This window comes from Empidonax traillii, unplaced genomic scaffold, assembly GCF_003031625.1.
Source record: "Empidonax traillii isolate 1590-97213 ecotype Southwest subspecies unplaced genomic scaffold, ASM303162v1 scaffold205:size1172791, whole genome shotgun sequence".
Taxonomy (NCBI): domain Eukaryota; kingdom Metazoa; phylum Chordata; class Aves; order Passeriformes; family Tyrannidae; genus Empidonax; species Empidonax traillii.
The window spans coordinates 222,806-245,534 of NW_020955398.1; the positions used below are offsets into that span (position 1 = coordinate 222,806).

A 22,729-nucleotide genomic window follows, 5' to 3' on the forward strand; every position below is an offset into this window, starting at 1 on the left:
GAACAGCACTTGAAAAAATAAAACCTCAAAAGATGTGATATTTGAATACACAGTACAGCCAAGCAATTTTCAAAAAGAATGAACTATTACAGAAATGGCCTGCCTAATCAGTGCTGAGGTATTAAAAAAAATTAATGCAAACACAAAAACGTAAACTAAGGAGTTCACCAGAATAACCAACCAAATGTTGACTTATTTCAAAGAAATAAACATGTTATCATTTCCTTATTAAATGAAAGAAATGCAAGTTAATCTGTATTAATATCAATACTTTCTAGAAATTTATTTTGGAAAACTGAGCAATGAAAAATAGTTATTTTTTATTTAATAAAAATATTATTAAAAATTATTTACAATGAAAAAATAATTAAATATTTCCAAGCAGACCATAGTCCCTGCTCTTCTGACAGATATAATGATTTGATAAGAGTTCAACCCAGTCTCCCATAAATGTGGACATTGAATCTGGACTCCTAACTTACCTCTACATCGCAGTGCATCATGAGACTTTTACTTCAGAATGCAGTATATAATTCTAAAATGCTATTTTTAATCCAGTACAACGTGCCATTTTTTTAACCTTAAACAGAAGCTGAGACTGGAGTGAAAAACTTCACTTGCAGATTTAGAATACATTCTTTGATAAAGACAGAGCACTTCAAGACATATTGTTTTCACAGGGTTTACCTTGCTCTCTGAGAATTAGCTTGACTTGATGTGGAGATTTCATCAGCACCTGATAACACACCACTGGCATCATCTCTCTTGAAGCCTTCATTTCTTCTCACTAAAAAAACAAAAGACAAATTAATGCCTGACTGACAACAAAGTACACAGCGTAATCCCATTCAAAAATCAAGGGCTTTTCAGTCATATGAGATTGCTTAGAAGAAATCAAATTTACTTGTTCTACACAATAGCATTACAGTATCCAAAAAAACCAACTTGATTTCAGTTTTCAAGGCTATCTTACAGTTTTCCCCCAACAGAAGTAGCTGATAGTCCTTTGAAGAAGAATACTAAGGAAGGCCTAAAAGAAATCACAATTAAAACACCATCCCCACGATTGCTTGGACACCTTCCCAAAGTAACACATTTCTTCATCAGCCATGAGTTGAGACACATACATGGCAGAGACATCATACAAACCACTCCAGCACAGAAAGAGAGCAGCTAATTCATTACGCATCCAGTTCACAAGATGGGAGGTAAGAAACCAGTCACTGAAGTCCTGATTTTTATCCCTGGAATCTTTAGTAGGCAAATTTCTTTTGGCAAAATACTAACCTGTGATTCTCTTTGTAAGATTTATCTTCTTTGCTGGCACATCTTCCTGTAGTAGCACCTGAGATGCTACACTTAGAGCTTGATTTTGCAAACTACTACTCTTCATCTCTTACTGTACCCCCAATAAACAGAGCTGGCAGGAGAGCTCTTGCAGAACACACTACAGGCACACTGACTTAGAAGTAGGTTGTTTTGACAGTCATTTAACTGAGTTCAGAAATACTACTACTGGTAGCCAGAAAGGAGCTTTATCTTGCTGGTAAAACTTAGGAATTGTTGACTTTGGACTGGAACACAAAAACAATCTGTTCTAAATGACAAGCAAGTGAAAGGAAATGCATTACAGGAGCCTCAATACTTGTTACTGCTCCTCATGCTTCTGACTCAGTAAGCAGAAGGATAGACAATCACAAAGAAGGTTGAGAGCGCAGTGAGTACAGGGAGGCTGGGCTAGAATTCCATGCATACGGAATACATACAGTGCAGCTATACTCTAGCTGCCTATCTATTGTTTTCTTTCCTAATTTTTCACAAAATGATTTGCCTCCATTATTTATAATGATTCACGAAGATGGTTTTTCCTGCCATATATGAGTGAACAACCCTTTGCACCATTTACTGCTTTTCCAAGCCACTGATTTAATAGAAATTACTTACATTTGCCATACTAACAGCATGTAGTTTTAAAAAAGCACTCTACTAAATAAGTTAACCATTTTTAGCTTTTCCTACCAAGTTCCCTCTCAGAGTGCTAAATGTCAAAGTCATTTCTGAACAGATTGACAATTATGCTGATCTGTCCATAATGTTGTAATTATATCATCTTACAACTTTGTATCAGTGGTAATTATCAAGCCTCCTACTAAAGACTGAATTTCATACTGTTGGGGTCTGGTTTTCATCTCCAACTTTTTTTCTTTAGGTTTTTTGTTTGCCTATTTGCTTGGTTTGGTGGGGTTTTTTTCCTTTTTTTTAAACATAGGTCTTACCTTGCCTGAAATCTGGTTCTGAAGAAATAACTGATGGACTTTCACTCGAAGTACTATAAACGTCGCTGTGATAAGATTTGTACCTTCTCAAAGGCTCTGAAAGTTTAAATCAGGGTATCAGAAATGCAAAAATCAAACACAAACAAACATTTGAGTTTTTAAAAAATATTTTCAAAATGTTAAAATGCCCATCTGTGGCCATGGAGTCTAAAAGCAAACACTCAGTGGATGCTGTGCAGCCCCATTCTGTCCCCATGGCCTGAGGGTTCTGTGGTCTGCCTCTTGTCTATCCCAACAAAGTCAATTCCTCAGAACTTCTCTCTCATCATCACCTCAAAGTTTAAACTAATATTAAAAAAAAAACAACTACAAAACCCAACAAAAAACCTGACCCCTCCTGCAAACAAAACTAATGTAAACACTTGACGCACATCTCCCATGTGTAAAGCACCTCCCTTGTGTAAAGCAACTACCATGACTTGGTGCCTGGTTCCTTCATGATGTAAAAAAGAAAAATATCCACACAGACAAAGCAGGCACTGGAAAATTAATATTCAGCTCATCTTTGACATCCACAAAATAGGATTAACAATCATATAGTAAACCCCTAGGGGGTATTTAATTAACCAGAACAGCTAAACTCATGTGATGAGAAATCAATACAGCAGTCTCAGTTCCTACTCTCAGGGAATTATTTAAATAACATACTGGAGCACAGGATTCCACAGAAGGGGAGTATTTACTTGAGATCTGCAACAGTCTGCCAGAACTTTCCTATGCACAAGCCAACAAACAACCAAAAAACGTGCATAAAAGCAGAACACAAAACAACATCTACGTCTTCAGAATACCAGTGTTTCACTGTCAAAGTAAGAGAAAACTTCTGGTGTCTTTCTTTGTGGAAGGCTATTTCTAGTTTATTTCTTGTTAAAGTTTTTGAAAACAAAAATGATGAGAAAGAGAAAAACCCATGTAACTGCTGTGAAAACAAGTGTGAGTCACTATAACAAGGACATACAATGCAGGAATACAAAATGGGGAATACGTGAGCAGGTATATCTGGAGGCTGCAAAAAAGGAAACTGAAGCTCCAATTTCCCACATCCAGAAAACAAAAGCCTGGTGAAAAATTCTGAGAGAACAATAAACCTGCAGCATAACTTCTGTTAGGTCAGAGAACAAGTTAGTCAACAACATTACTCATTTAGACTTCCTACAGAAGCAGGAAAAATTCCAAATGGGAAAAAAGCATTAACAGATTATAAGATAATGCAGTGGAACAAGACTGGAGACTGGTTCATGTTCATTTTGGACTATCTGTTTTCAAAACCTTCCTCCTCAACAGCCAAGATCAGCTCACTTGGGCTAAGTAAGCAAAGTTGCCAATGAACTCACGAAACCAACAGTTCCCACCAGCCCACCCCAGTTGCACAGTTTAGCAGCATAAAACCCAATTAACATTTCTCATTATTCTCAGAAGTAAGCAATATGGTTTGCACATAAGCAAACTACTCTACAGCAAGATGAAGAGAATTCACGGGTGGAGTGGTGTGTGAAGCTGCTTCAATCTTTCACAATGGCTACTTTCAGCATTCTGGATATTACAACAAAGAAATCTACCCCCAGTCTAGCAATTACTTGCAGTCTAGCAATTACTTGCCTAACAGGGGAAATAAAAACCAAATTCAGTGGGTAGCTTTTGGAGATTTATTTTTAAACTGTTCCCAGCCCTTTAAGTGAGGCATCAATCCAAACACGATACTGGGGCTACAATACCAAAACATTTAACTAGAACCAGATCTCTCATTTCCCAGTAGTTTTATTAGCTGTAGGTTTTTCAAGTCTGCTGAACTAACTTTGAAGCAAGATGATGGAAAGGGAACAATAAAATATGACATGAGTCTTTAAACAGATTTATTTTTTTCCACTTAGTCAGCAGTCTAGGCTTCTCAAATTGCACAGAAATTATGGCTACATTCTGGTTCTTCGAGACATTAAATTTTGGGAAAAAAAAAAAAAAGTAATGTGGTAAAAGAGAAATATGCACTTAAAACATGAGACAAGTGCTTGTATGTGGTGGTGTGATACGTGACTCTGCAGGGTATTTGACTTCCCTTGACTCACGCTGTTAGCAGGAGCTAGCGCCCTGCTGCAGGCGAAGGAGCAAGTCCATGAGCCAAGAAACATAAAGCAAGATTTCCAATAGCTGTTTATCCCACTGTTTTCAAAGACCTCCACCGAAGTCCTAGCTAGGCTCAAACCTGTCATCCCAGCATTCACAAGGAGAGGACCACCCTCCTGTCTTGTCGCATCCTTCTCCCTAATCAAGACCATACAACTTAACCCATTAATACAAGCAAAGGTATTCTTCTCATCTGCTTGAGGGAGGCGTTGTACAACCTTTCCATGCAGGGCTGCACTGATGACTATCAAGCAAAATTTATCAGCAATTTAGAAGACACATCCTGAAATTCCATGTAAATTCTCTGGATTTTTCTTCACTTTGTTCAGTGTAGACAAAATATATACAGATGTGAACTGTTTGCTACTGGGACTTCTCTTTGGTAACTGCCTTCCAGTTTTTTGCTGGTCTTTGTACACCCCCTAAACATCCCCCCAGCACTGTACTTCCTCTTAACCAAACAATCTTTTCTAGGGCATGGACAGAATATGCACTTGCAGACCTGCAAATACTCAATTAAAATGTAAATATTGAGACTATTTTATCTATAATGCTCACAAAGTTACCCAAATAATTTATGCTCTCTCGTCTCCTCCCAGCAAGTTCTCCTCAATTCTAACATATTATATTAGGATTTAACTTCAAAGAAGGCACTTGAATCACGTCCAAGTTAAACTTCTAAGTAAGAATTGGCTTTTCCAAGGGTCACAAAAGTACAATTCTGGGATGAAATTAAAGTCAAGCTTTTGATACAGAAGTTTCAAAAATGAGGACAAACTTCTAGCGTGTCTTGCTGGGAAGAAGCTGCAAGACAATGTCAACAAAAGCTAAAGACAACAATAAAACAACTTATCTCCCATATTTAAAATTTTCCCTGAGAATTTTGAATGCTCTTGGTTTGTTATCTTGGTTTCTTGTCTGTTTGGGTTTTCTTCAATTTCTGGTGACTGAAGTGAGACTGCAGAATTGATTTAACTTCCATAAACATCAAGCACATTGTAGCAAAAACAACTCTATCAGTTATCCTTCTTAACACTTCAGTGTTTAGATTATAGTCTCTTAGTGTACTTTGAACCATTTCATACTTCAGTGCAAAATGAAACCTGAGTTTAAGCATGTTTTAAGAGTCTGTAACTAAATAAATATATAAAACTTGTACTAATAATCTAAGTTAACATGTGGTAGCACCACGACACAAAGGTAAATGAAGCATTACAGCTTGAAGAATCTGTTTTTGTGCTGCTTGGTGCTGCAGTGGTGTTTTTATTCAAACTCCCTATAAAAAGCAGCAGAGCACAACCCTACAGGCACTTCACGCAGCACAAAATAACAAAACACACTATTTACACAGGGCGAGACATGCAAGCCCAGACAAATAATTTACAGAAAGCCTCATCTCAGCCAACTTCAACAGAAATCAGAGAACTACATTTAGCCTGGAATTTCATTATCCTGAACATGAGTCACATTAGATACCCAGGTTTTCAAATACACATCATTACAGAATTATTACTGGCTGCACAGAGAAGGCGGAAGAATTAAACTGACAGTTTCATGACAGGGAGGGAGCTCTTGTGTGCCCTTTGGGGCACTGGTGGGTGTCTCTATTACAAGAGAGTGTACTACAATACCATTTAAAACACATTAAATATCCCCTAGGAGAGGCTGGGACTTGCTTCTTTCCCAAGAGTTTAATCAATTTTCCTTTTCTTTTCCTCTTTTCATATAAGAAAACTTGAATTATGCAAGGCAGCATAGGTTTAACAGGAAGAACATAGGAGATCCAGATCAAATCCCTGGTAAGGATTCACATCCAACAACTGTCAAAGGTGACAGATCCAATAAGCCTCCCAGGGGAGCATTTTAACCTGCAAGGTTTCCACCACCCATATTCTAAATGAAAAAGCTGTATTCCCCATGCAACCCAAGTCACCAGCTACCCAGGCAAATCTCCAGAGAGCCTAATGGACATCTGATGCAGAGGGCCGGGCAGGAGCTGATCTACAGAGAGACATGTAGCCTTGTAAAACCGCGGAAAACACACATCTCTAGTGGTAGGCTGAAAAGGAAAACAGCAAGATTAACAACAGCTCCAGGGTTTGGTAAGAACTCAGGGTCCTGTACTCAGGAAGATACTCTTCTTTTCTGGATCTGGATCATGCCATCTAGGCTAAGGTATGTAAATAAACACAGGCACAACCTGAGTGTTTGTCCCATTAAGTTGTTTGCCTGTTTTAATTTAAATGTTTTATCCAACTGAGAATGTAATGTTTTGACTAAGAATTGATAATCCCAGACTGTGTGAGCTGCTGAAAGCTTGACAGATGAGATAAAACGGATGCCACTCTGCTGTGCAATTATGGAATGGTCAGAGCTGTTTTACTACCTAATGTTAAGCTATGTAATTCAGAACAAAATAACAGTGGCTGATGCCAGAGTACTTATATTTTAGAGAAATCCCACAAACATCTTTGTTTTTCCTTGAAAAGCCAATTGCTGTTGTCCCAGTAAAATTACAACTGAAGTTTTCCATCTGAAACAGTATCAGTCCATTATCCTACCTCTACTATTCATTAATATGATTTCTGAATACCTGAACCTTATCCTTATGCCAACTACATGAGAATCCATTGTGGCACCATTGAATTTAAATCACACTGCAGCACAATGATCCTGAAACACGTGCAAACTGCACCTTCGTTTGCTTTCACATGCAAACAGATGTATCACTGTGGATGACTTGCATGGCCCACACGTGAACTGAGTACATTCAATTCAAGAGAAAAAAGAAGGTTATGCATACTTTATTGAATTCACAGCAGTAAGTTTGTAGAGCTGCTATTCCTTTTTTGTTCTAAATCCACTCTCCCACTTAACCCTCTTCTTCAGACGCTCCCAAATTCAAATCTCTGGGGCTTAATTTGCTGGGATAAATTTGCTACCAACAGCTGCCTGCTTACCTGCAGACATTTTTTCTTGTTCCAATATGCAACTTTAAACTAAGAGAGCTTTTAAAACCCAGGCATTTAGAGTATCCTTAGCTGTAACTTTCCCAGCTTAACACAGGCTGTCGTAATATGGAAGTTTTATGAATGGGGTCCAGATGAGTCTTCAAGGTAGCTAATGAAAACAGTTTTGTGAGATAAAGACACAGAAGACTTAAGAGGCAGAGACCCATCTCTAGAAACATGGAATATTACTGCCTCTTCTTGCTGACTGTATGAACCAAGAGCAGTTAAGTGGACAAAAACCCCAAAATCTGAGGACTTAATAATTTCAGTGGGAAAAAAAATAAAGGTAAAAAGAAAGGAATAAACACAATTTGAGGCTCTAGAATTCACCTGGTCCCCAACTGCAAAAACATTTAACAAAGGCTTGAGAGTATTACCAAACTACCCTATTCCCCCACTCCTGGATTCAGCATTCCAGAGCTTCAGCAAGATAAGTTTTTTTGGTATCCTGCAATCTTTTTTCACCCTGTCTGCTATTTCAACCTACAGCCAACTACATTACTAGTCTCCCAACTGGTTCTGTGCTCCTGTGTCCCACCAGAATTGAAAAAAAAAAAAAAAAAGAAACTCATTCACTCAACATATAAACCCATTCACTTTTAATTATGCATACACTCAAAACAAGGGTAGGGGGAGCTGCCTAAGCAAAAGGAGAGATTCATACAAGGCTCTCATCTCACAGCCTTACTATAGTGCCATTTGAAGGTAGGTCTGAGACAAACAAGGAATCACTTTTGTGGGTGAAAAGGCAAAGAAAGCTGGAGCAAGGGAGAACAGATGACACTTTCATGCTCTTGAGGGACAAGGCAGGCTTGCAAAATGTGAAAGGTAGAATATTATTTTCTCTCTGAAACAGGACACTATCAGCTGATGCCAAGTAACAATTTCCTAGTTTCAAAAGAACAACAAAAACAAAACCTGCTCTCCCAATAAGGTCAACTGCTTGGGTTTAACACCTAACAACTTCACAACTCTAAACAATTCTGTCCAATCTCGCAAAACCTCCATAACAAAACAAGAGTGAACAAAACCACGAAGATGCAGAACTTACTTCCCCATCTCTTGGCAAGGTTAACAAACACTTCTGGAGTCTGTTCTTAGTGATCAGAATTGGCTATACCTGAAATCAAACAGCAGGCTCTTTCCCTTGCCTCTATCTGGCTACGTAGCACCTAATCATAAACAATCATCTTCAATAGACTAGAGATAAACAATCTCAAGCCTGAAACTGTACAGCAGATTGACATAAAACAGCAAGTTCAAGAGCAAGGCAGTTGCAATGACATTGTCTTTGGAATGCTTGCGAGGCTAAATCTGAGATGTTCAGACAGCAGATTATAGTGCACTTTAGATGGTCTGCAGCTCACTACAAAGTACTACAGCACAGGTGTAATTAAAGCTGTCATTCTTTCCACTATAAACTCTGCTTTTTCACGCGTTTATAATTTGTATTGTAAAAATCTGTTCTGAGTGAAAGCTTGGCAAACCAGAGCCTGTGCATAAGAAGATTTTCTTTTTCCAAGGCAGTCAGCTCCTTAAGGTTTTACAAATAACAAAAAAGTTTGCCAGCTTAACCCAAAATAAGTTAAAGAAAAATAAGCCACGTGTCACTTATATTCCTTTGTAGTTTGAGGGTAGTTTTATCTGGCCAAGTTCAACCCACAGAGAGTCCAATGTCATTTAACAATCCAAACCAGAAAAACAACGTACAGCCAAAAGCAGAAGCTTAATACAATTTACACAGGCTTAATTGTGACCTAGACCTGGGCTGAAGTGAACTGAAAATATCCCCAGACCTACCAAAAAGAAGGGTGACTGTGTCCTCTCTACTACACTCAACCATAAATAACCCTGTTTTCCGTGACTCCTTGCTCATTCCTCCCCCTCCAAACTAAACTGAACCCTCACTCCAAACTACGCTCACTACTACACTTACAAAATAACTTACTCTCCTTCTCCGTTTTTCCTTTCCGTATCCCTTGTTTGAGGTCATGCTGTAGACACAGAGAAAGAATAACATTTGCTGTCATTTTCTATGGACTTCTTTCCACTCTCTTTCTGTTCATGCCCCGCTATCTGCTATGTGACCACATCTGTTATGTGACTACCTATGTAGGTAGTAGCATACTCTTGCATCAAGTACTGTCCAAGAAATTACCACCACTACCTTTATCAAGACAGGTGACATAGTTTACACCACAGCTTTCCACATCATTGCTCATATCTCTCAGCTAGGTTGGGTTTATGTCAGAAGAGCAATTTCACACACACTTGACACTGTCTGACACGTGGAAATATCTTTGTATCTACTAAATGCTTCAAAACCGCATACAACAGCAATGCACAAAAAAACTCAAGACTATATTTTTTTATTTCTTTGACAGATGAAACTAGCAACAGACTCTTTATAGAAGATCTCAAGGGACTTGTCTGTTGTTAAGAAAATGTGAGATAAGGAATGATAAAACACGGAACAAAAAAAGGAAAATGAAAGGGAAAGAAGTCTTACTAGACTAACAGACTTTATGTATTAAGATTTTATGAATCTGCTCACTAAGGCAGAACAGATACTTCCAGTCAGGCTTCTCAAGCCCTATAAAATATAATAGCAACTAATTCCTATGTGAAAAAAGTATTCATCATCCATCTTACTAAAATACTCCTTTAAACTGACTCTCATTAAAAGTTCACATTCACAACTAAGTTCTGGTCCCAGACTTTTCTTTAAGTAGTTACCTGACCAAAAACACCCTGACAATGGAGAGCCTAAAATAAAATAGTAAAGCATGCAATCCTAACATCAATTTAAGAGTGAAACATATGTACCTTTTCTGAAAGTAGAAAACTCTGAAACCCAGCTATCTGCAGCAAAAATGTCTTTGTTTTTTTCTGTGAATTCAGAAGGATGGGCAGTGAGTCATTAGCTATTGTCTCAATCTTCCGTGTATTGATTTGTCACTCAGGTTCTGTGACTATTAAATCCCAGTTCTCAGTTTACTTTGAGTGCACTTTCACCCATTCCCTTTATGAATCGAGAAGTTTCATACACTCGACCTATCTCAGTTTGCAAGGCACGGGCATGTTATGTTCTCTGCCATCTCCCAATCTGCTTGAATGAGAATGATAAACCCATTGCTCATCACTGGGTTTGGCCACACTTTTGGTTTTGCTCTTGTGCAACACAAACCTGCACAAAGCTGCGCTCCTGAACAACAAGGCTATTGAGCTTTCCCAATGCTGGGAGTGGCCTCCTCCTAAACTTTGTCAGCTGCTTATTTCCAGCTCTCGGAGTTGACTCATATACTTGAGACGGTCCCCTTTGATTCTAGACTCTTATACCAAAACCCAACCAACCCTCCCTGTACCTCATCAGACATCTCGGTAGATAACAACAGATGGCAATTTATAGAGATAAACAACAGTATCTCCACAGTGCTGCTTTCACCTGTGTTCATTCCTTCACATGATAACACAACTCTCATTGGCAGATGCTAATTTGATAGCACGAAAGAACTTCAGCTGTACAGAAATCACAGCAGCTTTTTCAACTGCCTATGCCATATCAGTAACACTCCTCCTTTCTGGAGCAAAAGGCTCACATGCATAGGAAAGAACTAGCCTGTCATACTAATCGCAGTACAAGCATCTCCCAAGGTGGCCACAAAGGGCATAAGCAGGCATTTTTAGAAATTCAACCTTGACAAAAGGCTTTATCATCTCTCCTCAATAAGGAGGTGTTTACACCTCAGGCAGAAAAAGGAGGCCAAGGTAGGGTGTGTTTTCACACAGTTATTTCTAATGCAAACCGGGCAGGTAGTCATGGGTTTTCAAACATACGGATTTTTGAATAAGTGACTGACCTAGCCCTGTACATACAGCTTTTATACCATACACCTTAGATGATCAAGTTATGCTTTTTGGTAGCAGGATCCAGCTCTGCTCTCAGCTTCTATCCAATGGTCTCAAACTTACAACCCCTGCAAATCACATCACATTTCCAAAGCAAACAAAACACGCAGTTCCACTTACAGGGTTCTGCATAAAGGTAATTTTATAAGTTGCACAGAACTTATAAAACGAAATTTGTAAAAAAGAAAGTTGTTACACAGAACAACTACAAATACTTGTTTTTTCCCCTGCATTCTTGTCATGAACTGATGGAACTTGTTGTCAAGTATTCCCACTTAAGTAAAGACCCATGAGGCCCCCCAAAAAATTCAAATTTAAGGGCTTAAGTCCAGAGATATACAGCACAAAACCTGAGAGATCTGGAGGTGAAACTCTGCCTTTCCTCTGGAGCATAAGTTCATCACTAACAACATTTGACAATTATTTGACAATTGGCTGTTATCAACTTCTTTTTTTCTGTCTAATTTTAATGGATCAACATGATGCTGGTTGACTTACAGAGATCAACTATTCACACTGAGTAAACAACCCGGGCAAGCACATTTATCTTAATTGGCAACAGACACTCCAATGATTTCACTATGTGAAAAAGACAAAGCAAAGATCTCTGCAGTTTCAAGAGCTGCTACAAGAGAACTAAATTTTAGAACAAAGAAAACTTTTTTTTGATGACTGGAATACTCAGAAAATCAAAAAGCTTCACTAACCTTCGACATTCATAGCTTCCCTCAGAAGCTGCAACTTCTTCTGTCTCTCTCTTATCCTGTCAAAGGCACTTGATATAGCTGCAGAAGCTGATGTCTCAGGCACATGGCGCGTTTGGTCCAGTTTTTGTGGTCCAAAGACATCCAGTGCTATGCTCCCATCAGAGTACCTTGTTTCCTTGTTTCTAGCAGCAGTAGAAGTCCGTACTGTAAATGTTTCACACTGATGGCTGTGCCTGTGAGAGCCTCCAGCATGGTTCCTCCCAGCTGCCTTGTCAGTAGTGCAAAGCAAATCTGTGGAAGAAGCCCATATTTTCCTTTTGGGAGGGACATCTGTATGAAGGTGACCTTTTTTCTCAAACTCACTGGTTTTACATCTGTGAGGACAGAAAACATCTTCCTGTCCTGAGCTGTAATCTACAGAAATGCCCTGGAAAAAGTCGTCTTCATCTTGTGTTCCTCTAATGGACAGAAATCCCATAGACTTGCTAAGTCCTTTGTTAAGTGTGGTCTGTTGAGAGAAGAGACCTCTGTGTTCATCAGGTGCATCAGTCGTCAATGTTTTCCCTGGAATAAGGAGACATTTCACACATGTAATTTTCTACTTAATACACAGTAATTCAACACAAGTGCATACTGAATACACACTTTAGTGTTGAGTTTGTCATCCAAAATATACTTAAAGGGTTGCCTCAGTCAACAAAGACACAACTCCAACTACCTCATATGACAAGCATTTTATTTATTTTATTTCTGAAGTTCTCAAGGAAAATGTTAGGCCTACTATAATTCAGTATTAACACAGAAAAACTCCAAGCTATCACATACATGCTGCAAGTTGTTTTTTCATTAGTTTTATTTTTAAAATAGTCTGGATTATCATCAAAAACACTACTTAATAATCAAACTGAAATCAGCCATTCCTCTCACACCCAAATACACCGCCTACAATTTTTCATAACAAGTCCAGGTTTGTTCAACAGATTTATAGATTCCTTGAAATAGCGTCAGTAGTTAGAAAAGAATGACTGCGTACTTAGGAATGATAAGAATCCCGGATCTTCCTCTAATGACTATTTTTGGTGATGACAGTCTCTCCAGATAAAGAATACTCTTAAAACCAACCAAGCTTCTGAGATCGAAGTGATCCTACAAGCCTGCACTTTCCATTTTCATTAATAAATAGATTCATCAATAATTAGGAACAGTCTCTCTTCTCCCTCTCCCTTACATGGAAATTACTTCCAGAATAAAAGAAACTGCCAGAGGTGGAATAATACCAATGAAATATGTGGTCTCTGAAGAACATAATTTCATGGTCACCGAGAAGTTTTGATGATCGTGTATGTCTCAGGCATAAAATTTTAGCCTGATTTTACAAAACTAATTACAAACATCAGTAAATATAATCAAATGTCTTAATATTAACAGATAATCTACAAGTTTACCTTTCATGTTCTTAAAACTTCCTGAGATCAAAGTTACATGATTATAATTATAACCATAAGATTAACATTCCATAGAAAACCTACAGACTACCCAACTGCTAGCAAACTAAAATTTTTTAATGGTTCTTCATTATTAGAGTGGCAAAAATCCCACATGTATTGTAGATATCAGCAATAATCTACTTGTATCCCTAACTGATCAAGTGCACTGAAAAAAATCTTATGAAGCCTAACCTTTCCAATTTGCAGGATACACACTGCACCAGTGTGGTAATCTCGACTTTATCATTGATACTCCTGAATAGAAAAACAACTAAAAATATTCTGTGCTGGGTTGCCTAAGCAATGCCTGCTCACCCAGGTAGAGTCCGTAGGGTATGTGATATTATCCTTAAAGTTAGCTCCCTCTTTACAGTGATATTCCCATGTACATCTTCTAAGATGTAACAGCCCTGAAGATATTGTAAAAGCAGGCAGTCATTCTAAGTAAATTACTGTGCTGTATCTACTGCCCTTAAAAATGTCTATACAATGCTGCCTGCTGCTCTTCCAACGATTGAAATTAACTGTCCCCCTTGCACAACAGGCTCCCGATGATCTTTATCTAAGAGTGTTATCCTCTCAAACAGAATTTCAAAGAATGCTTTAGGGATATTTGTAAATGTAGTCAGTAATGCTTTAAAAGCTTTCTTCTTCTAAAAGATGTAAACAACTTTCAGCTCTGATACTCTACTTGAAGAGGGGCTGGGCTGAGCTGTTAGTTTTCAGTTACTATTTCTGAAATACTTAATTAGCAATCAAAATAAGCAAGACTAAAGCCAACTGCAACCAAGCAACTCCTTGCTTCTTACCAACACACAAAACACATGACAGCAAAATGTTAAGGTTCAGATGGTATAAGAAACTACACAGTTCCCACATGCTCTAGCCAAGACAATTTAAAAAAACCCCAACTTTGCCAATGAGAATGAACTCATCTTCTAAAAGGATCTGACACATCACTTCATATTTTACAAATATAGCTTTAATTCTAAACTAAACATAATTATCTTTGTGGTCAGGTAAACATTATATTATTATCTTATTCTCAGACTGTACAACCTCCTAAGGCTGAGGTATACCTATAATATTTAAACACACAAAAAAGCCTTTTAAAAATAGCTGTTCATTGTGAAGTTCCCACGATCCATCTAAAGCAGCAGCACATTATCCCTTCCGCAAACACATACTTCACATTCATGTGCATGCACCAAGGACAAACATTCCTATACAGGATTCTAACTCAGTCATTTGTGAGATAAAAAACTAAATAATGCAGTTTATCTTTTAAGATTGTCACCAAAAACACAAATCCAAAGGAGTTCCAAGAATCCACCTCAGAAATGAGAGTTCTAAGAGAATTTTAGGCAGAAAAAACCCAAAATAACTGCCTCTACAGATTTTTCACATTTGTTTTAAATGTAAAAAAAACCAAACCAAACAAAACAAAAACCAAACCACAAAACAAACACCAAACAAAAAACCCCCCCAAACAACCACTTCTGCAACACTGTATATATAATATATATAAATGGCCAATCTTCGTGAACGAAGATCCGGGGAAGGTCTTTGCACCTTCCAGCCTGCGCATTGGATTTTTTTAGGTGAGACACAGTGTGCGCGGAACTGAGCCCACCCTTTAATCCTGAGGTTCATCTGCCGGGGCCAAGCATGCTTGGACGGTGGCAGCGAGGTCCTCAGGACGTAGATGGATTGCCTTACAGGGCTAACGAGCTCCATCTGCCCGGGGAGTGGCCCCGACCAGGACTCAAACCCGGGTCTCTGCGGTGACAGTGCAGCGCCTTTCCCCTAGACCACCAGGGGCTCCCATGTATTTACATGCTGAAACCTTATGGAACAACACAAGGACAAACAAAGCAGAAAAAAAGCCCAAAATAAGCAGACAGTTATAACTCCAATATACTACCAAGGATATACATTCAGGATTACTCAGTATATCATTGGTCATGACTCAGAACATTCCTGGCTCAAAAGATCATTTAGGTCTCGTCACACTGAAGCACTATCTTGCTGCAATTAATCCAATCACATCCAATGAAAAGAGTCACAACTGTATTTTTAATACCAGTGGGTATCCTCACCATAGCACCCCCAGAGACATAAAACTATCTGTTGTATGCTGGTGAGAACCGCACTGGAAGAACCCAGCTCTCAGTGAGAGTGCTACAGCATCCTCCTCACCAAAGCTGTAGTTTTTATGGACTTGGAGCATCCAGACCAGATGTAACAGAAGCTATTTCCAGTTCATGCAGAGGTGCAAAAGACACAAGCTCTTTTGCCTTGGCACGCAAGAGATGCTCTCTATTCCCCAAGTCCAAGTCATCCACCCACCTGGGGCTTCCTCATGAGGAAAAGTGAACACCATGAACACTATCTCATCAGCAGTGACTAGGAAAGTGTTCACTGCTACAGCTCTGCCACTCAAACAGCTAATTGCATGATGAGACAGGAGGTGAGCTGTCCCATCAGGAAGCAGAGTAGGAGGCATTACACTGCCACACTGCTCTTTCACTCTACCGGTCTAACTCATACCCACATTGACTTATGCAGCCAGCATGAGATTTTAACATAGTACCAAAAGGAATCTGCAGCTGGCCTTACTATTCAGTCTTTAGACTGCAAAATTCTCTAGGACATCTTTCATCATTCCTTTGTTATTCTCCCCACTCCTGCATCTCATCAGTCTTGGCAATTCTTCCCACCTTTGCAAAAACTCATCCCTCTCTGCATAACAGCATTTCAACAAGCTCTGCTTAAACTGATTCACAGTGCCAACATGAGCTGTTAAAGAATCATCCTCAGAGAAGGCTAAAGAAGTGACTCTGGGGCAAGGGATGCACAGCTTGCTCAAGGTGGGCATCTTGAGAGGGCAAACTGAAACAAAGTAGCACTTTAGCCAAAAATGCATGCTGCCCTTGGCAACAGAAAGCAGAGGCCAAGGATAAAGGACAAGACTTCTCAGTACAGAAGCAACTCAATTGCAGATATCAGTAGTAAAACTGGATTAGGCAACCAGTAACCAGTCCATGCCAATTTTTCTATTTTTAGTAAGTTAAATCTGTCCTCATCCCTTCTTACTTTTTTGAAGTACTATTATAGACTTTGAAAGTCACAAGTTAACTGTAAAGGTATTTTCCCTTTTTTTGTACTGGACTTCCTCAACACACTACCTCAGAATTAATTTGATCAAGGGTCTTAAATGACTGCAGTAAGTCTCTTTCAGCACAAGGCTCATATGTTGACCTTTCAGCTAACAGTGTACCTTCAAAACAGAGCAGACTGGAATAATATGCCCTTCTTTAGCACATGGATTTTCACTTGAATGGCATTAAGCCAATACTTAGTTTATCTTTCAACTTTTCTTCCTCTGTTTTTTATTATGAAATGAGTAGAAAAATAAAGGGAAGAACTACCAGCAAAAAAACTACACATAGAAAATAAAGATCCAACTAATGATCAAACGAACCTGACTGCATAATGGAACTTGTATGTCTTTGAATTATAATGCATGAGTAGACTCTTTTTATGATCTTCCTTTAAAAAAAAAAAGGAGGCTTGTATTTGTAATGGAAACTCTGGAGACCTACCCCAAGTATCTTGGCTCCACTAAAGACATTAGGTATCTCACCTGACACCACACAGAGCTGCTCCGTGCTTCAGTCACCCACCTGCATAACAGGACAGAGAAGTGCTTCCCTACTTGTCAGTGATGGTGACAGAACGAGCCATCAGCAATTAAAATGCTACAGCATGTAAGTAACTTCAAAAGGCATACTTTCCCCCTCCCCAGTTACTTCTCTGTTGAACTAAACTCTTCTGGCTCATTTGAACGTATGGGTTCTTGATTTCACATATCACCCTTGGGTGTTTATCCTCTACTTGATGTTACATTAGTGTAATTATTCATAATTACTGTAAATAATTCAAATGCAATTATAGTAACTGCATGATTCCAAAGTATATTATACACAGTGAGGGCATATATATAATAAAAATAGCAATTAATCACCAGGAGTTCACAATTAAATTCCCTTGTGGTGCTAAAATGAAAATCTAGTTTTCCACACGTGCCTTCAACTGCCAGATGTTCCATCTGCTAAAGAACCATAGATCTGCTCCCTTCTTCCTTTGGTGCCTTCAGCTATGAGTGCAGCTATAACCTCTTCAACACCACTGTCATTCACAGACTGTCTTTCACTGACAATAATCTGGCTGATTTTCCTCTGAGCAAGAGGAAATTAAAGACTAAATCCGGTCTGTCTGCAATTATTTGTGTACCAGCTTGATCACAGAGGCAATTAATCAAATACTACATAAGAGCAAACAGTCAGTACCATCACATGCTGTATCTGTTTTTACTGAATAAACTTAGCTCAACTTTCTTTAAAGTCTTTCTGATTACTCTTTCTTCTGTTTGCACAAAAGGAATAACTTTTTCATCTCTATTATGGATTTCAGCTTGTGGATGTATATACGTACACACACACGAGAGCAAGGGGTGATTAGGAAGAGACGGGCTGGGAGGGTAGAGAGAGATTGCCCACATGCACATGAAAGCACACAAGTACAAGACTGGAAACTCTGAAGAGAGGAAATTATTATATAGGAGTTTAAAAAACATCTACCACACCATCTCTGTGCAGAAGACAAAGCAATGGAAAAAAAAAAAAAATCTTTCTCCCAAGACAATGTGGTTAGTTTCTCAAACATGAGTGGGTTGCTGGTGGAGGAGTTGGGTTTACAATCCCTTTAGGGCAGGCTGAGAGCCAAACAGAAGACAACAGACCCAGATGTGGGCTGTGGGTTAACTGCTAGGAACGGCACCTCCTCTTTTCTTTTACTTTCTAAATAGTTGAGAAAAATCCAAGTTTCAGATGGAAGTACTCCTAAACAACGCATTCTTTGTGAAGAAAGAAATGAACTGGACACAAGGACTGCTGAAAGCACTGGAAGTAATGGCCAAGTTATAAATCCCGTATAACAATTCGCATTCTGCTTTGGACTGACACAGGTCTTCTATCAAAAAACACCAAGTAGCTCCAGAAACCAGGCATTTTGTTCAGAACAGTGGTAGTGATCCCTGCCAAGTAGCACTTCATAATTCATAAATGCAACATTTTACCTCTTCCCTTCCTCAGGCAACCACTGCTCTTTCCCACTCAGGTTTATGGGTCAATTCTTTGGGGTACGTTTCTCAACCAAGTAGGTAAGAGCTATTCCCTCCCTGGATTTCTGCACACCCCAGGTGAAGCTCAGTGATACAGCTGTTTTTCTGCTCAGAGACAGCCTTTGACATCTCTGGTTTGGTTTCCTCACTGATCTTTGTGTCCACTCTAGTTTTGTCCTCAGAGTTCTAAGTTTATCTTCAGCACCACTGTAAAAGTGTTTCCAACACTGCCAGGCTGGAAGCTCTGAATGGCAGTAGCAACTATACTTAAATTTAAAAGATTTCAACCAAGGCAAACCACCAGAACTACTAGATGCAAACGGAAACACTTACTGGAAGAAAACAGGCATGGTTTTTGGAGTGCAAAGGAGTAATTTATATTTTTGAGGTCTTCAAGCAGAAACCCTCATCTGGCTTTCATTTGGTTTTGCTGAATTCTGGAAGCTATTCTCCACCTACTCAGTTCCTTTTTTCTAGAACTGAGGAGATAGGGGACTTAATAATTTTAAAAAAAGACTATTTCCCCATGAGGTAATTTTCAAGTCAATGGAATTAAGTTTGTGGTGTAAATTTTGATAGCTTAAATCTGTGTGCTTGGATTTAGCAACATAATGTGTAAGCTACTTCAGTTCACACATGGTGATCATCACTATAAACTGTTTCTTTATAGACTAAAAGCTGCATTTTCACCCAGAATAGGAACTAAAACACAATCCACAATCAATTTCCCTCGATCAAAAGCAAAAGGGTATATTTTTTTGGTCAGAGTTTTTTCTGGGCAGCTACATTGGTAATTGATGTTATGGAGAATGGTACGTAAACACTAGAATTTATTGTTAAAATGAAAATCAACTTCACTGAGCCTTAGCATCTTTTATTCAGATTACAGCACCTACTATTTTTGCTGTATCTGATAGAGTATATAGTCTCATGAAACAGGGAGTTGATCAACATCGACAATTTTGATCAGTATTTCCAAATATTTCCTGTTGTGTACAGTTGAGGTGAACTTTGCAAATAAACACACAAGGTGCATGATTTCAATTATTAGATGGCTGGGAAGAGGGCTGCCAGGCAGGTAGAAGTTATGGAAATCTCAACTGGGCTTTAAATAGCCTACAAAACCTTTTGAAGGATAGTTTGTGGTAATGACTAACCCAGTGAATTAACTCACTTTATATTTGAAAGAGTTTGGCACTTCTTTACTCTTCCATCACGCCAGAAGAATTTCATCAAGCAAATCAAGTAACTTCCACAAATAATTCTTGATGTAAAGACTCTTAAGGTCTAAAGTGTTTTCAGTACAAAAATGAAATAACACTCACTGGTTCAGATGACTCACAACAGGTCTTACTGCTTCTACTTCTGCTGGCTAAGTCAGTTCCTAAACACTGTGTTCCAAGTATGACCTGACTAAAAGCAAAGATTCTGTAATATTAATTTAGAATAAATTATTTCTGCAGTCAGCCCTGCCATAAAAGTCATTCACCAAGATGGCCACAGAAAATGAGTCACTAAAGAGACAAAACATAAATTTAACTGGGGAGAACATTAACAAAAAACTATTTATTAATTTAATAATTATCTTCAAGACATAAAGATGGAAATGAATAGCTGTAAATATCCAACCTTGTCACCTAATAAGAGCAAAAAATTTGATTTAAACAGATGGGGGAAAAAAATATTTCAAAATGTTTGGCCTAAGTCAACAACAAAGCCCCGGTGATGATAACTGTGGATCAGTGTGGAAAACTGATCCTAAAAATAATGAAATTCAATTAAGGCAAAAATCATAGCAATTTTCCTAAGACTGCAAATATCTAAGGTGTTAGCTGGCTACTCTCCAATTAGAAGCACATCTCTCTTATTGAACCATCTCTATATTCATGAACTTCACTTGATTTATCAGCTTAAGTTACCTTCTCAGTGTATCATACTGATCCTCCAAAGTTCACAATAAACACCACACCCCATGTTGCTTTTTTGCCCCCGAAAGACAACTGGTTTTGATTCATTGTGAATTCTCTTTAATATTTTCACAATGACTCAACAGAACTTCACCGCAGTATTAGACCAGTCTTCTGTCCTCTCCAGGAAAGATTTCTGCTCACCACCTTTACTTCCTTAAATACATCAGTAAAATAACTAGCAAAGTTAGACACATCCTTATGTGCACCCGCCTGGCCCTCTCCAATTGTCTCAGGGCTAAACTTGACCAAAATGTCTCCCCAGAGGTAGTTAAACCCAAATACTTAGATTACTGGTAACTGACTTAACTTTAACTTATTAGAAAGACAGTTCGCTCAAAACCATAATCCTATCTGATAGCTCCCTACCTTTCTAAATGCTTGCCATTTTGCAAATGCAGTAAGAGGTTTTTATATTCAGCTGCACACAGTAGAATAGCACAGTGATAATTGGAAGAAAAAAGGACTCAGTGCTTTTCTGAGCTGAAGTTCTTTTGGTTTCTTTTCTTTTATCATTACATTTTTCTTAAACCCTCATCTGACCTTCTACTTATGGCTCCTCAATCTATGAGATTATCAAGCAGTGTAATAATTAGCATTACATTCTACAGCTCACTTTCCCAGAAATTTAAAGCAGTGTCCTCAGGGCAGCTGATCTTGCTACCACTGACAGAATTTGCACCAGCAAACCAACATACCATTGCAGAAAAAGAAATAACAAGCATTAAACTGCCCGAAATCAAATGTCAGCTGTCTCATAAATATCAGACATCCATTCCACTGGGTCCTCACCAACTTTCAAATACATGTCTCAGTATACATAACATCAGCATAAAAACGGAACTGAAAACAGCTGGAACTGGTTTGGTTATGTGAGGGGTTCTGGTTTGTATTTTACAATTCCCTGAGGTTTCAGCAAAGTGGAGTTCAAGGAATGTTTCTAAGATCAAAATAAAAAGAAGTAAGATGGTACAATAAACCAGAAAATGTGACTGATAACAGAAGTAGAATTGGGAAAGGTTTTGGGGAAGTTAAGAGGTTGTAAACCTTCTAAGGAAAGAGAGAAAAAGAATTAGTTACACAGGTGATGATTGTGATACAGAGAAATTGGAAGAGGTTGAGTAGAAGCAGGACAGGCAAAGCTTAAAACATAAAGGAATGTCTTCCATTTATCTTCTCTTCTGAAAATAAAGACTTTTAACAGATCAGGCTTGGAGCAACGCAGACAATATAATGTTTGCAGTGGAACAGTGATGCACAAATATTTATTCCCTAGGGTGCCACACATTATCTGTAACTCTACACATGCATGCACTTTCAATCAGCTTAAGAGGAACAGGTGTCAGAGGACAGGGACTATTCAAGCAACTCTGTAGTCTGGGAGTTATATCAAGTTCACTCATTTCAAAAAAAATATTTGAGTAACGTGATGTTCCTTAAAAAGGAGAGGCCTTTCAAAAACTGAGTGATTTTGACCAAGTCTGCTTAAAACCCTGTGTTGAATTTACTGGTTGATAGCAGTAAAACCCTAGTGCTGAACCAGACAGCCATGTAGATACTGGCTGGAGATAATACAACAATCTCTAAAGTTCAGTACAATCTAAAATAAGAGCTTTTTTGTTAAGACATACTGAGGACATTGGGGACAAACATTACTTATGGAGAAAGAAAAATCTTCTAAAATGTTTAAGCAAAGTTGTGGATAGGAAAACAAATGAACAAAGAAACAAAACCCATCAAACCAGACAAACATTTAAAAAAAGAAGTTAAAAGTTTTTTAAGAAAACGAAAAGCAAACCAGCAAAAGACTGCACAGAGAAAATGAAACTAGAATCATAGAATCATAGAATCATAGAATAGATTGGGTTGGAAAAGACCTCCAAGATCATCAAGTCCAACCCCTGATCCAACTCCAATTACTATAGCATGGCACTAAGGGCCACATCCAATCTCTGCTTAAAAACCTCCAGGGATGGTGAATCCACCACCTCTCTGGGTAGGCTGTT

At 38.5% G+C, this 22,729-nt stretch overlaps 1 protein-coding gene across 1 annotated transcript in view; it reads right to left on the bottom strand.

Annotated features, from left to right (window-relative positions):
- PTPN13 (protein tyrosine phosphatase, non-receptor type 13) overlaps positions 1 to 22,729 on the bottom strand; it is a 122,956-nt gene that overhangs the window by 51,226 nt on the left and 49,001 nt on the right. The window contains exons 7-9 of the mRNA XM_027887270.1: positions 12,085 to 12,648; positions 2,277 to 2,372; positions 688 to 787 (exon numbers count right to left, since the gene is read on the bottom strand). Coding sequence (XP_027743071.1) covers positions 688 to 787; positions 2,277 to 2,372; positions 12,085 to 12,648 — 760 coding nt within the window. The remainder of the gene's footprint in view (positions 1 to 687; positions 788 to 2,276; positions 2,373 to 12,084; positions 12,649 to 22,729) is intronic.